General features: G+C 30.0%; 1 protein-coding gene across 2 annotated transcripts in view; it reads left to right on the top strand.

The window, feature by feature from the left end:
• LOC129957648 (PAT complex subunit CCDC47-like) overlaps positions 1 to 15,272 on the top strand; it is a 34,670-nt gene that overhangs the window by 4,596 nt on the left and 14,802 nt on the right. For both annotated transcript variants that reach the window (XM_056070124.1, XM_056070169.1), the window contains exons 2-3: positions 13,102 to 13,326; positions 15,138 to 15,254. In XM_056070124.1, the coding sequence (XP_055926099.1) occupies positions 13,102 to 13,326; positions 15,138 to 15,254 (342 nt within the window). The remainder of the gene's footprint in view (positions 1 to 13,101; positions 13,327 to 15,137; positions 15,255 to 15,272) is intronic.

Below are 15,272 nucleotides of genomic sequence, written 5' to 3'. Positions count from 1 at the left end.
ATTCGTTCATAAGATTTCTTATGAACGAATAAGAAATCTTAGATGAAAATAATAATATACAATTAATGCTGATCAGATGCCGGATCAACGACCATTGTGTTTGGCGGCAAGCTGGATAATACTAGAATTTTCAAGAATTTTGCCGATAGGACCAAAAGGGGCCGAGATTTGCTTGTATGTCCGAAACATTCTTTGCTTTACTGCAGAAACTATAAAACGTCGGCAGTCCAAGCCGAAGATAGTTGGATCAGTCCATCAAAGCGCAAACGTTGAGTGGAGCTCAAGCAATAAGTGGATTGAGAATCGGTTTGCCGAGTTTTGGAGACAAGTGTTGAAGCCGCATCGAGTCGTGTGTGGAATAGCCATTCATATAGTAGTAGGTCGGCAGTTGGATACAGCTAAAGCGAGGAGACAGTGGAGAACAGCAGGCGTTTGGAGAGACCGTAAAGAATAGCTACTTGGATTCCCTCCTCCTGCTGAATTCTGTCAGGTCGCTTTGTGTGCTGTGGTTGTTATTACTACCGATTACTTCTTGTAGTTGTACTACTGTTTGTTGTAGTGCTTTGGCTGTGTTCGCCTCGGCTGTATATCTGTTGTTTGCGTATTCTTGTCTTCGTGTTTAATAAAAGTCGCCGTTCGTTACTGAGGCCTGCTGATTATTTTCACACCATATATCTGCTACAAGCGAACCCAGTAACTTTACTACGGACTTAGTGAAATTGAAATTCTGTAATAATACTGTTGTTATTTTAGTAAGTGAAAATGTTATTGAAAGCTTTAAAATGACTTAAATATGGAAATTGATGCATTTATAATTCATCATTCCGTTAAAAGGAAACAAATCCCTTTGTTTGAGATAGGAAAAGGCCGAGAAATGTCATAGCGTGGATGCCTGAATTGTATCTCCAAATAGTCGATGGCTCAAAAATTTGTGATAAATGTAAGAAAAAAGTTATTGTATTGAAAAAAAAGTAATGAAATGCTGAAGATGTTCTAACTCAAAAAAATCTAGGATAACAATACAGACTTTACAACAAGTTCAGCAGTTATTTAATCATTTAATATATCTCTTGAACAGCTGGATGAATCTCTTTTTACTAAAACGAAATTGAAATGCATGGCACATCGGAAATAAATAAAAAAAAAATTATGAATTGTTATTACTTTTTAGTGCTTCTGTTGAAAGTTCTTTATCCGTAAGTGATGAGGAATTCTCAAAAAATCAGGAATTGTTTAAAATCTGAAGATTAAGTTTTACAATTATACAAGTAGAACAAAAAAAGTTAATGCTTCTAACAGGATGTTTACTTGAAAATTGTTGCGTCATAAAAAATAATGCATAAATTTGATGCACCAAACTACACGATCATGCAATCAATAAGAATTCTTAAAGAAAAATGGCTTTTTGGAAGTTCCAAATTAAAAACTAGGAAAAAGCATGCTAATAGATAGTTGGAATTATAATTTCATTTTATGAGCATGATGAAATTAGTAGGGTAATGTGTGTATTGTAGATTGTGTGACAGTTACTGAAGCAGATGGAAGTAAATCAAAAATTTCAAAATAATTCATATTGTGTAACTTTAAAAAAAAAGTGTATAAACATTTTAAAGACAGGTTGATCAGCATAAAAACAAGTTTCTCTAAGTTTGTGAATTGGGACCTAAATAATCACCAAGCATGAAGCTAATGATAGAAAATGCTAAATTAAATACTGTAACAAATAGTAAAATGAGAAATTACTAGCAATGCTTTTAGAAATGCTTTATAATCCATCATCTATTAGTTGCAATATGAGAAAAAATGGTAGCAGTATGGGGTTGTTTATGAAATGTCTTATGCACATTTTAGAGAAAAATGAACTCTGAAGTAAAGGTACCTTTTCAACTAAATTTACCATCTGCATCCTTCTCCTATCTAAGAAATGCTGATATTTTGTGGGTCTCAGATATGGATGTTTTGACAAAAATGAATCCTGTGACTCCCACTGGAAAGACACTGGACTTCTGTCTGGCTCTTGACAGAATATAGACCAAACAAATGAAGCTTTTTCAAACATAAAATGATTATTGAAACTTAAGTATTAATTAGATTTCATCATTTAATTGTAAGGTTTTATATTAGTGAAATCTTTATATCAGTATTCATGTTTATTTACATAAAAATTGTCATTATTGTATTAATTAAAATGTATACCGAGTTGAATTAATAGAAATAAAGCTTTGGTTATTTTTTTAACAATAAAGCCATCATCAACCCAAATATATATTTCGTCATGTGATTTACAACAATATAAAGTATTCATGGAATTAATTCGACAATTTTAAAATAAGTACATTTTGAAAATAACTAAATTGAAATTTTTAATTAAATTTTCTTATTTCAACCTATAGTGTTGCATATTATACCAAAGAGCATGAAAAATGCTGTAAAATGGCACCTATCGGAGGTCACTATTTCAATTAGGAAAGCTTTTCCAGCAATTCGAAAACAACTTGACAATATCCCAATAAAATTTCATTTTTCCAAGTCTATACCGACAGTACATATGTACCAAATCTCAACAAAATCTGAGATAGTGAAGTTTACACCCTCTGTTCAGTTGATGTGGAATAATTCATTTTGCTTCCGTTTTTTTTTTTTTTTTCTTTTTTTTTGCTTTGCTTTGTTTTGTTATGATACTTATTAATTAATGATGAAGAATTGGTGATTCGGTGGCCAGAATTTTGATATTATTTTTTTCCATGATTAACATCATAATTTTGACATCTTTTAATATAAACAACAATAAGCAGATGCTTGTTTTCTTCTTGCAAGTTCGCTTATAGGGTTGCATGCCAGTTTGTGTTTGGTACTATATTTGGCGAGTTTTGGCTCTTTTACCGTTAATTAATAAATACTTTTATTATATCTAGAGTATTATAAATTATTATTGTTTGGCTTATTGTTCTATTGTATTTTTATTCTTTTTTATGCCAGCTTAATTAATCAGCAATTTTCTTCATCCATCCTAAAAATTTTGTGAATTTTTGCCGAGTATTAAAAAATGATGATAATGGTACTCAATTTTGCAAATAATGTGTTTGTCATTTGTAAATAAAATCAATATTTTGTTACGAACCTGTGATGCTGCTTCCCAGCATAGTTGGTTCCATAGGAGATCCCAGAGCTTGGCGACTTTGGCGCCAAAATAGATTATACCCGAAACATCAAGAATTTTCCCGAACCGTCCAGTAGGAACCGAGTTACGCCTCGAACGTTCCTGATTGGTTGAGAGGCTTCTAGCTCCGCCTCCTGAGACCTATAAAAGGAAGCAGTCGCGAACCAGTGGAGTCGTCGTAGTCGGAACCGATAATAAAGAACTGGCCTTCCAGAGATAAGCGGAGCAGCGACAGAGTGAAGCTAGTGCTGAACTAAGCTGTGTGCTACTGTCTGCAGTAGAGTCTGTTGTATGCTGCACGTCTCGGCTGAAGATAATCGTCTTCTGTGCTGTATATAGTTGTCGTCTTTGTGCTGTCCAGTGTGTCTTCGTGTAAATAAACGTCGTTGTTTTGTTTTCTACTGCTGCCTGCTGATTGAGCGATCTCCACACCATATAACTCCCACTATCCAAACGAACCCCTTGAAATTTCGTAACAATATTTTTAATTTAACAATTTTCAGAAGGATAACTGTTCTAACATTAAAACATGGTTTATTTTTAATACTGCAGTGTTTTCAGTTATGATTTTTTTTGCTTGCAACTGCTACAATTTTAAATGTACAATATTATTCTTACAATCAAAGCAAAATAGAGCTAGTATTCATATTTTATTTTTTAAATTATGAATATTCTTTGATTCTGCTGGCATCTTAGTTTCTTTCCATCTAACATTCTGTAATCTTTAACTTTCTTTTGCGTTTTTGTATATGTGGTTTAATACAAATTCGTGCTAAATATTTAGTAGAAAATTAAATAATTAAAACAATTGTCGTAAAGTTTTTCATCTTTCAAGTTCCAGTTCATATTATACCATTGTGTAACTTGGTAAATATTGCATTAGAAATTCCTTCACAAAGTCCATTAATCCCACCGCTGCTGCCACAAATGTTACGGGCAAATAAAATTCCGCTAAAACTCGAACGACGGGCTCTCTGTAGTGAGTGTATGGTATAATACTGTCAGCAATAGGCCTCAATAACAAATAACGGCGTTTATTAACACGAGTACACAGGCAACAAAACACAGCCGAGACTTACATAAACAATACACAGTATAGTCCACCTCACGATTGTTGGCGTTCGACTTCAGACGAGTCCACTTCAAAACCGGTTGGAAACAAGACGAGCCAAGGTTGCTATAATCATGCGTTGGCGAAACAAGTTTCCTTCGTGAAGCGTCATTATTTGTTTACGATTGGCTTTGCGAGTGCCTTGCGTTTATTGGTGCTTTTCCGACATCTTATATTTCTAATCTAAATTCATCTAAATATCAGTGCCATAATGCCTGGGAATCGCATTGTTTCCAAAGAAAGAAAAATAGTTATGAATGTTTTGAGATATTTTGAAAAGGAATGTTCTCAAAACGAATAAAGTATCCCACTTTGTCAACGGATCAAAAGAGCTGCAGAAACGACCGGTGTTTCGACTAGAACACCGTAAAATTAAACATTCATCAGCTTTGTGGCTTTTTTTTTTTTTTTTTTTTTTTTTTGCATGATTTGCATCCTGGTTTTTCAGTATATATAACTTTCTCTATTGACGGTTCTTATGATGCTTAAATATTATAGATTGTTAATATTCAAATTAGAAATTCTTTGTTTTTGTTAGAATTAAGACAAAAATTTCTCTGAAAAAATGATTTGGTTTGAAAGCTAATGCGTAATAACATGAAATTTCATCTGCCTAATGTAAAACTTGATTAAATAATATTGAATTTTATTATATAAGGCAATAAAGAAACCTTGAATTACTTTTCGGAAGGAAGTAGTTGAGTATTTCACGGAATACTCGAGTATTTTACTGTTTTCTCTTAACAATGTAATCGTATTTATCTAAATGTCATCGATATTGCAGAATAAAATATCACGTTCGAGTTCCTTTCAAATATTACCGATTTGAAGCCAAATCTAGGGGGAGCGGTGTCACCCCTCATCCCCTACTCTCACTAAGTTCCTGGGAATCTATATAAAGTCTGAAACTGCATATGCAAATACCAGCTATCTTGATTGATTATAGTAATGCTGAATTAACTTAATCATATGATAATTAATTAATTAAATCATAAGATAAATGATTGATTCAGTCATATAACTGTAGTATTATTTCATTCGCCGCGACTTTTTATTTTCACAAATATCGTATCATAGAAGCTGAAAAAAAAAAAATTAACTGAATGCTTGAGACAAATCCCCCCGCTAATGCGCCAACTATGGAAACCTTGATTTGCGGCTTGCTTTTATGGCCCTCCCCATTTCCTGCTAATTCGATGTTTTCGACTCTACCGTCGAGCGCCAGCAATACTGAGGTGGACTATAGCACGCTTAGAACAAACTGTAGCCCGCAAGTAGTAATCGTTACTAAACAATAACCGCAACACACAAAGCGGCCAGACGAAATTCAGCAGGAGGTGGGAATCAGTTCGTTTCAGTATTCTGAGACGACCACTTTTCGATGATTCTATCTCATTAAAGGAGGAGACGAAGAATTCCGGGACGCATTTCCGGAATTCTTCGACCTTAATTTTTGCCCTATTAAATACTTTTTTGTTCAATTTCTTTTACGTGTATGTGAATATCGTGTCGTTTCTGATTGTATTATTTTAATTTAGTCTGCGAGTAATCAAAGTTTATTTTATTGTTAACTAGCCGCCTTTGGCGACCAGCCGGTTCGCCAGTATTACCGCTCGCTACAATTTTCAATTAAATATTTTAAGTAACTGGTCTCTTAATAGATTCTCAAACAAAACATTTTTAATCTTTACATTTTGATAGTCATACCAAACTTATACTGTTGTTTAGATCGTTTCGTTCAATTTACTATATATATTTTGCTAATTTGTTGTCATTTCCGGTAAAACTTCAACTTTAATTTAAAGTGGAAATGATGAAATTGCAATTAATATAAAGATATTTTTTAATAAAACCAAGCGTTTTATTTTATTTATCATCTTTATTGTTATTTATTTATTATTATTATTGAATATGAGTATTGCTAACAGAATCGCTCGGTATTTAAGTCTTATGTGAACTACAAAATATTTTTCATAATTTATGTAATATCTCAAAGAATAATTCAACAAAAATTTCCCAGATTCAGCATAAAATTCAGTTTTTAGTTTTGCTTTCAAAAGGATTGAAATGAAATCAATAATATTAATTTGTTCCGGCCTATAAATATATTTCAAAAATTATGCGTCTAAATTTAAGTTTTAGTTTTGAATTCAAAAGTCTAAATTTAATGCAGTAAGGTATCATATTCTGAGAAATATTCTGGACACACCAAATTTTAAATAAATGAATGAATGTTTCTATTTTACACGATCAACTAGACTTATTTATGAAGTTTTGAATGTTAAAAATTTAGAGAAACTCAACATTTTCATATTCTTAGGCCAATTAATCTTAAGAAACCTGCGCGCTGATTGGCATATTTTCTTTGAAACGATCGATGGAAAATCTAAAATTGTCCTTTTTTTATTGAATAGTGATATTCAAATTTTCATAAATCAGTGAGGTTAAGTGATTGATTTAGTTGATTGGAAATTAACTCTTTTTATTTAAAATATTAGTGTTTTAAGAACATTTTGTTAAACGTGATTTCCAGAGCAGAAGCTTTATGTAAAATCAAAAATTCGTTATTTATTAGAGCATTTATTGAATCAAGTTACATAAAATATAATCATTTTCCATTTAGACCATTTTAGCAGATCTGTGTCTTATTAAAGGTTTACAAATTAGCTGTGTGGGCCTTATTTGAATGGATATCCTGTTCAAATTAAACAAAACTTGCCTTAAAATAAAACTGATTTATTGGATTAATAATATAGAGAGTGTAAAAGATCATAAAATAATTTTTCTTGAATTTATTTTTAAGAAAAAAAATAATATTTCATATTTGTTTCATTTCCTACAGACACGTGCCGAAAATTATATTTTTGCAGATTTCATTTCCAAAAAGATTTAATTTATTTTTAGTTGGAGCTTTAATCAATGTCATGGCAACACTTTGAAAAAAGCTAATTTTTTCCCATGAATGCGAAACGTGCTCTTGCAGCTTAAATTTTATTTTTATTGTGTACGAAAAAAATTGTTGAAAAATATAGTTAAAATATTTATTTATAAATTCATTAAAAGTAGAAATTTAATTTGAAAGTTAAAGCATTGGTATCATTTAAAAGATAAATTTTTGATCTTTAACTTCATGTAAAAATCTTTTTTATGCGGTAATATTTTCGGAAGTTATAGCAGAAACACGCCAAAATTTAGCTTAATTTTTAAATAAATAAAATTCTAATTAAAAATTCGAAAAAATAACCCCCAGGTGCACATTCCCGGCCTCCAAGGTATACACGTGCCAAATTTGGTAGCTGTAGGTTGAATGGTCTGGCCTGTAGAGCGCCAATACACACACACACACACACACATTGAGCTTTATTATAAGTATAGATTATAAACATCCCTTCCTTTCATGTTTCTTCTCACCCCTATTTTGACAAATTAAACAGATGCTAACGCATGCGCAGAAGCGTGGAGGGTTTTAGAATCCGTTGTCTAACAAGTCTCTCCAAACGGCTGCTGTTCTTCACTGTTTCCTCGCTTTAGCTGTATCCAACTGCTGATTTACTGCTATATGATTAGCTATTCCACACACGACTCGATGCTGCATCAGCACTTGTCTCCAGTACTCGGCGCACGGTACCGATTCTCAATCTCCTAATTGTTAGAGCTACACTCACCGATTTCGCTTCGCTGGACTGACCAATTCGTATTTGATTCACTATACGACTAATTGCCCCTGTATCTTCGACTTGGACTGCCAATATTTTATAGTTTCCGCAGCAAAGCAAAGAAAGTTCTCGAACATTCAAGCATATATCTGCTCCTTTTGTTCCTGTCGCCAAAATTCTTGAAGATTCTAGTATCATCCAGTTTGTCATTAAACACGACGGTTGTTGATCCGATATCTGATCAGCATCCAAAGCGACGTTCCTACGATCTGTGACCTTACAGACTGACACGCGTCTCCCCCCCCCCTCCCTCCCTTGATTCTCTCTTGCGGTTTTCTGGGGTGCTATGGTGTTTGTCCAGTTTACCGACAATTTGGCGGTGAACTATTCATCAAAGAACTGTAATGAATGGGTTTTATTCCCTGGGAATAAAACCAAAGAACTATTCCCAGGGAACCGTAAGAGAGGAAAAACAGGGGAAAGCGTGCCTCGTTTGCAGGCGGAACGTCGTTGGAACACTGTTCAATAGAGCTGATCATAAAACGGTCTTTCCTACGATGAAACTAATCTTTCTAGGAACAATATCCAGCATATATAAAATTATATTAAATATATTTTCTATACGCAATGGTATTTATTTTTGTTCAGTATATATATATATATATTTGGGGGGGGGGATTGTTTATTTTTAATTAATGTTCACCTTGTTGTTGCAAATAAGGACAGAATATTGCAAAATACTGTTAATGTAGTACCAGTCCTAATTGATTTCACTTTATCATAGAAATATATCTGTTCATTTCAAATTAATTAACAATTGTAGAATTTAGTTATATATCATTATTTTCATTTAAGATTTTTTATTCGCTCATATTCTTTTCTCACTAAAAAGGTAAGGAACCCAAATATTATCCATTTAAACCATTAATTAAGACTAATATGCATGCCATTTGTCTAAAAAAAATTCTAATCTATTATCTATTCTGTTTTTCAAAAATAAACTAAATTGCAATTTTAATCCACTCACTCTACCCCTATCCCCAAAAAACTATAGAGTTTCTTCTATTTAAAACTTTCTAATATTGCCTGTTATATTTATTAATACAATATAATGTATATGCCTAAAATGGATTATTTTAACATTATAAGTGGATTATAATAAAATTTAATTTATGAAGCAGTTATAATTTCTTTATTAATTATAAAAATCAAGACAAAAAAATGAAATAATGTAATAATACGTATTGTTCTTTTAGCAATATAATGTATGTGTCTTTTTAACACTTTCCCTTAAATGTAGCATTAAAGTAAATTTTTAAAAACGGATCATCAGAGAATTCTGTGCTCAAATGTTGTTTTTTTTACTCTCCTCTAATCACATTTTTAATCAGATCCTTTGTTGTATGTTGCACAGTTTATTCATATTTCAGCTTGATAGTTGTTTGTGTAAATCCTTCATAAATTGAACATTGGGTATCAGTATCTTCTTCGCCATAACTGCTGCTGTTTTGTCAATTGGAAGGAGGACGAAGATACTTCCTTCCATTTCATAACAGCTAATTCCTTTGCAGTTTTGCTTGATATTAAATAGAATTTCAGATGGTAGTGCTGATCTCCTCCACCATCATGAACTCTACAAGAGTTGTTTTGAAGATCCCCTGACAGATGTAGCTTTTGAATACTTGTTGTGGAAGGAAATGTGAGGTTAGCATTGGACGATTGTTTTTTGGGGGATATTTAATCAGTCACAATTATGAAATTGCAGTGAACAGATACATTCTGCCCTCATCCATTTGAGCAATCATTTATGAGCATTTCATTCCAGCTTCACACCAGCCTCTTCTGTGAACACCTTCCTAGATTATACTGCAGCTCCCCAACCTCATATCTCAAACTTCTCTCCTCACCCACTATCAGTACGCACCCATTCTAAATAGCATGATAAAAGTGGATCAAAAGGAAATGAAATGAATTTGATATATAATCTTCAGATTCATGTCATTTGCTGACCAGTTTTTCCTTTAGACTATTGGTTTTGAAAAGTGATAACACCATTGGGCTATCATGAAATGATCACAAATGTCTGCCTTTGCACATGTTGAATAGAGATTGATGTAGAAGAAAATTTGGCTTTTCAGAGTTATTTATGTGATGCTGCTTCTCTTGAATCATAGATTGCTGGTGTTGTAAGCATTTTTAAAAATGTTAAAGGGCAAAAAAAGTAAAGAATTAAAGGGTAAAATAGCAGACAATTTAAAGACTTTCATTGCTGCCTATTGCAGATGTTTTTATAATGGCCTTTTCTACTAGTTATGCTATTTGATAAACTTACTTTCTAAAAAGAATCCATAGTTTGTCAATTTTGCAATTTTTTGAAAAGCTTTCGATGCTTTCAACAGTTCCATTTCTTTATTTATTTCAACTACCACTTGCTTCATTTAATCTTGTCTGTACGAGATCTGAAAAAAAATGTGTAGAAAGTTAATAATATTACTTAGAGTAATAATAGGAACACTCAGATAAACGATATTGCTGACGTCCTAACCCTCAAACAGGTTGTGGTTCACTTTTAGGATCAGATCACAGAATTGAGAGAAAACATTTACACCAAAGTATAACTTATTACAATAGGTTTCATCATTATTAATACCAGGGTGCGTAGCGTCATGAAGTACTTAAATTTGAAAACCATTTTAAAACACCTTAAAAGTGCTTAATTTTGGTAAAAATGTCCTTAAGTGCTTAATTTTCTCGAGAAGTGCAAAGAAGATATTCCTTTTTGTTTCCGTAGGCGATGAATACGATAAATCAGTAAAAGTCATATATTTTTATTTACTGAATATATCAAAAAAGAAAAGGAGGAGTTTCAACCCCTGTTAAGAAAATGCTTAATTAACTTTTTTTTTTCACTCCTTTTTTCAACAATGGGCACCAACGTATATTGAAGTATTGGAATGATTATTCCGAATGAACGAAATATGCTGAACTGGTTGAAACTAGAAAAGCATTTGAACTTATTTTACAATTAGTGATCTAAATAGCGAATAATTTATTCAGTTATGTTACATCTTAGTTTAGTTTGCATCTTCTTAAAGGTGTTTATACAACATTTTCCGACTCTCTTCTTTGAATTTGTTTGCCATTTAGATGGCCTTGTTAGGCTTGCATTAACTGTGATAGTATTAGAAGGAATTTCCCATTAACAGCTTTCAAATCTGACCTTCTCTTATAGTATTTTGATGGATTTCGTCTTAAAGCTTCAGAAAAATACTAGCCACTCGCATTCCATCAATAAATTCTTACTCCTCTCCTTTGTAAACCAATTTTTTTAGAACGAAAGAAGCAAATTCATAGTTAATACATATGTTTGGAATTCAGTTCCGATAAAGAAACCTGATGTAAAAATCCGTTAGAGAACACAAAGCGGAAAGTATCGCGTACAGCAGTTGTAAGTTATCCTCCATAGAAAATGAATGCTACCGACTTTTCCTTGAATATATTCAGCAACCCAAATATACTATACACTGTAGAAATTAAAGAACTGTCACGAAAAGCTAATTTAGCAAAGGATTTTTCACTCATAGCGAAATGCAACAACATTCAAAGAAGTAGGATAAAAAGAAAGAAGAAAAAAAAACTTTTATAAGATGTAGAATCTGAAATTGTGAAAGTGAATTTTTTTTTTTAAATGTAAAATTAGCTGTAATAATAACGTTTCTCTACTTATCTACCTAATTAGTTATAATAATAGTGTTCTTGTTTCTATGCTTATTATTTCCATATTTATATGAACAGAAAATGTCTTATATAATCAATTTTTTAATAAAAATAATGTTAAAATAAAAGCTGTATGTATTAATTAATTTAATTTATCAATACAAAATAGTACTGTCAGATTTTTGTCATTTTAATTTTAAAATTGTGCACCTAAAAAAGTAAAAATTATTAAGACGTTAAAGTTATTTAACTATATTTTTTCTGATCTTTTTTTTTAAATTTAAATTTAAAATTATTCTGGTAAGAATCTGTCAGAATATCTAATATTAATAAATTAAGTTTTCTGAGCTAATATGTAATTTATTATTTATTTATTTTTTGTATAATTAGCAAAAAAAAAATTTTGTCCGATGTCTTGTGAAAATAATTTTATACCCATTTTTGTCGAATTTACCAATTATCGAATCTTTAATGTTTGTAACATATATTGATTTTATTCAGTTTGCTTTTAATTCAAATTTTCAGAGTTCCTTTGTATTAATTATTGTTAAAGATAATGTTGCCAATTTAAATAAATAATGAGGCTGGATTCAACATCCAAACATCGATTAAAATTAAAAAAGGTTTTTTTTAATCAGATTTTTTTTTTTAATTTAAAAGCAGATATTTTTTTAAAAAATTTTATAAAAACTATAATTTATTATAAGACAAAAAAATCCTATGAGTAGAAATTTCTTGAGTTCATGTATTTGTGCATGTACAAAAGTACTTAATTTTTTTTTTGCTAAGGTGCTTAAAAAGTGCTTAAAGGTGCTTAATTTCTGCATCCATTTTACACTAGGCACCCTGAATACATTGTTAAGGAAATCTGATGAAAAAATGTATGCAAAATGAAAATAAAGGTATAATTTTTTAATGTAGTGAAATGAAATCTGAAACTTTTAAATTGTAATTCTAGATTTGTAGTAAAAATCATTTAGATTATAAGTGGCTTTTATATTCTTTTCCTGCTTTTTAAAGACAAAATATTTTGCTTGCCAAACTTTTTTGCAGATAACTCCTAACAGAAAAAATAAGTTATAAATGGATTAAGACAGTCAGTCAGGAACTTATTAGGTTTCAGTCTTCATGACTGTCAGTGTACGTGTTTCTTTTCCATAAAACATTTTGGGTGAAGTTTTACCTTTCAGAAAAATGAATCTAGTAGGTTCTCTGGAAAGAAAGAGTAGAATCGAAAATTTCACTTTTTATTATTTTTTTCACTGAATTACTGAAATTCTAATTGCAATAATGTAAGTACAATATTTATGTGTAAATTTGATTTTGAAAATTTTAGACCTCTTTTTGAATTAGGTGACACATTTTACAGTTTAATTGAATACTGAAAATGGTTGTAATATTCATGTTGTAAATTTCACATATTTTAAATTTTCTTAACAAAATCATATTTATTTTAGATGCACTATCATCATTTCATCTTCCCTATTTTTATTCTCTTCATTTCATCTGGTTTGGCTGCTAATCAGCATAAAGCCGAAATAGAAGACAATGAATTTGCCGAATTTGAAGAGTTTGATGAAGATGATGAATTAGTTATCAAAGAAGATGAGAGTATTAAACTTAATGCTGAATCCAAAGTCTCTCCTCCTCCACAATCATTTGATGATGAAGTTCAAATAGAAGTATGATTCTTGACTTTCATTTTTTTTATATATAGTTTTAATTTTGAAGGTATAATGAAGAAAATTTATTTCTATCTTTCTACTGATTATTTCTTTTGAACAAAAATTGTGATTCTGATATTTTTTAAACAACTTAAATTCTTTTCTTTGCATTTAACACTACTATAATTGGCATACTCATTCACATTAATATAGGCATATCACAAAAGATGTAATTTATTGTTTTAAAATATGTGAATGTTTTAAGTGTCAAAATGCTTCCTGCTATACTTGATGATATCGCCTTATAGCATATCTCATTCTATATTTTTCACATAAATTGCTATGACTGTCATTACAGTAGAAAAAAGAACTCTAGTGAGGGTGGTAATATGTTAAAACAATGACATAAATTTGTGTTTTAGAGGGTTTTAATTTTTTTCAATGTAATATGAAAGTAACCTCTGACTTGTTTAATTTTGAAAATATTTTCTTTGCAAAAATTTAATAAGTTGTAATATGAATACAATATCCAAATAATAGTTTTTTCTATACAACATATTGATAATTTTAGATTTTATTTCCTTCTTTCTGTGAAGTTATGCACTCATCTCTTTTATTTTTGTATAAGAAAACTTTATTAATTTCAAGAAGAATGAAGTTTATATCTATTAGAAAGTCTACAAATTATATTACAGCTTTTTAGTTCCCATCATTTTTAGAGGGAAGTGGTGTCTTTTATTATTATTTGCGATATTCCTAAATGTTTTTTTTTTTTCATTATTAACTTATTGATCATGATGATCAATAAGTAATCACCTTTGAATAGGATGAAAATATTCTGTCCTTTATTAATAAAAAAATTAATTAATTGGTAACTGTTTAAATAATAAATAAATTTCTCAACCTATCTTAAACTTTAGCATTTTAGAAGGAAATTTGGAGTACCGAAATTCAAATAATCATCATAGTCTTTATTACTTTAAATATTATATTAAGTATATTACAATTATCACATTATAAATCAGTGTATAATTATAAATAGAAAAATAGATTAAATTTAATGTTAGTAATCAACAAAATGCAAAAGATCCATTTTTTTAAAAAAATATTTTTAATGTAAAAAGGGCTTTTATATATAAAAAAAAATCATGATATAAAGATCATAATAAAGAAAATTTTGTTGTAGCTTTATTTTAATTGAGATAAGAATGTCATTGGATTGAATGAACGATTTTTAAAGACCGCCCAAAACTAATTGTTTTCTCTTAAGTTATAATATTTGAAAAAAGATATTAAATTTAATGAAACATTGTAAGTGTATTCAATAATTGAAATATATGCATTATTTCCATTTAATAATAATGACCATATTAAAAATAAAATAGTCATGTTTTTTTTTTTTTTTGTGGGAAGTTTAGTTCTTAATTTAACAAAAGATTACATTCTGCTTCATAATATTTGTAAGCAAAATTTGAAGAAAATTGATGCAGTAGTTTAAAGTTTTCTATCGGTATTCCATTTATGAGTTTTATTTATATAGATATGTGGAAACATAGTTTTTATATAAAAATAAATTGGTAATTAATTGACCAAAGACCATAATTTAAACCTTCTTAATGCATTATAATATTTGTAAGCAAAAAATTTCTTCAAAATCTAGATAGTAGTAGTGTGAATTTCTATAACATAAAAATTACCTATATAATATATTTGTAATTTATGAATTTCATGTTTTGAAATGAATAGGATTTTACCTTTGTTTTGTTTTTTAATGGAAATAAGGACTTTTTATATATATATACATTAACAAATTGAAATTGTGTAAATAGGAAGATAGTGAGGAATTTGAGCACTTTCAAGATGAAGAAGAATTTGAAGGTTTGGATCAAGAAGTGCCATTAGTAAAGGGAAAAGCTTCTGAAAAACCTGATCTTAAGATAACTAAAGTTAGTTTTTTTTTTTTT

This window comes from Argiope bruennichi, chromosome 1, assembly GCF_947563725.1.
Source record: "Argiope bruennichi chromosome 1, qqArgBrue1.1, whole genome shotgun sequence".
NCBI lineage: Eukaryota > Metazoa > Arthropoda > Arachnida > Araneae > Araneidae > Argiope > Argiope bruennichi.
This window is presented reverse-complemented; position numbering and strand designations above follow the sequence as displayed.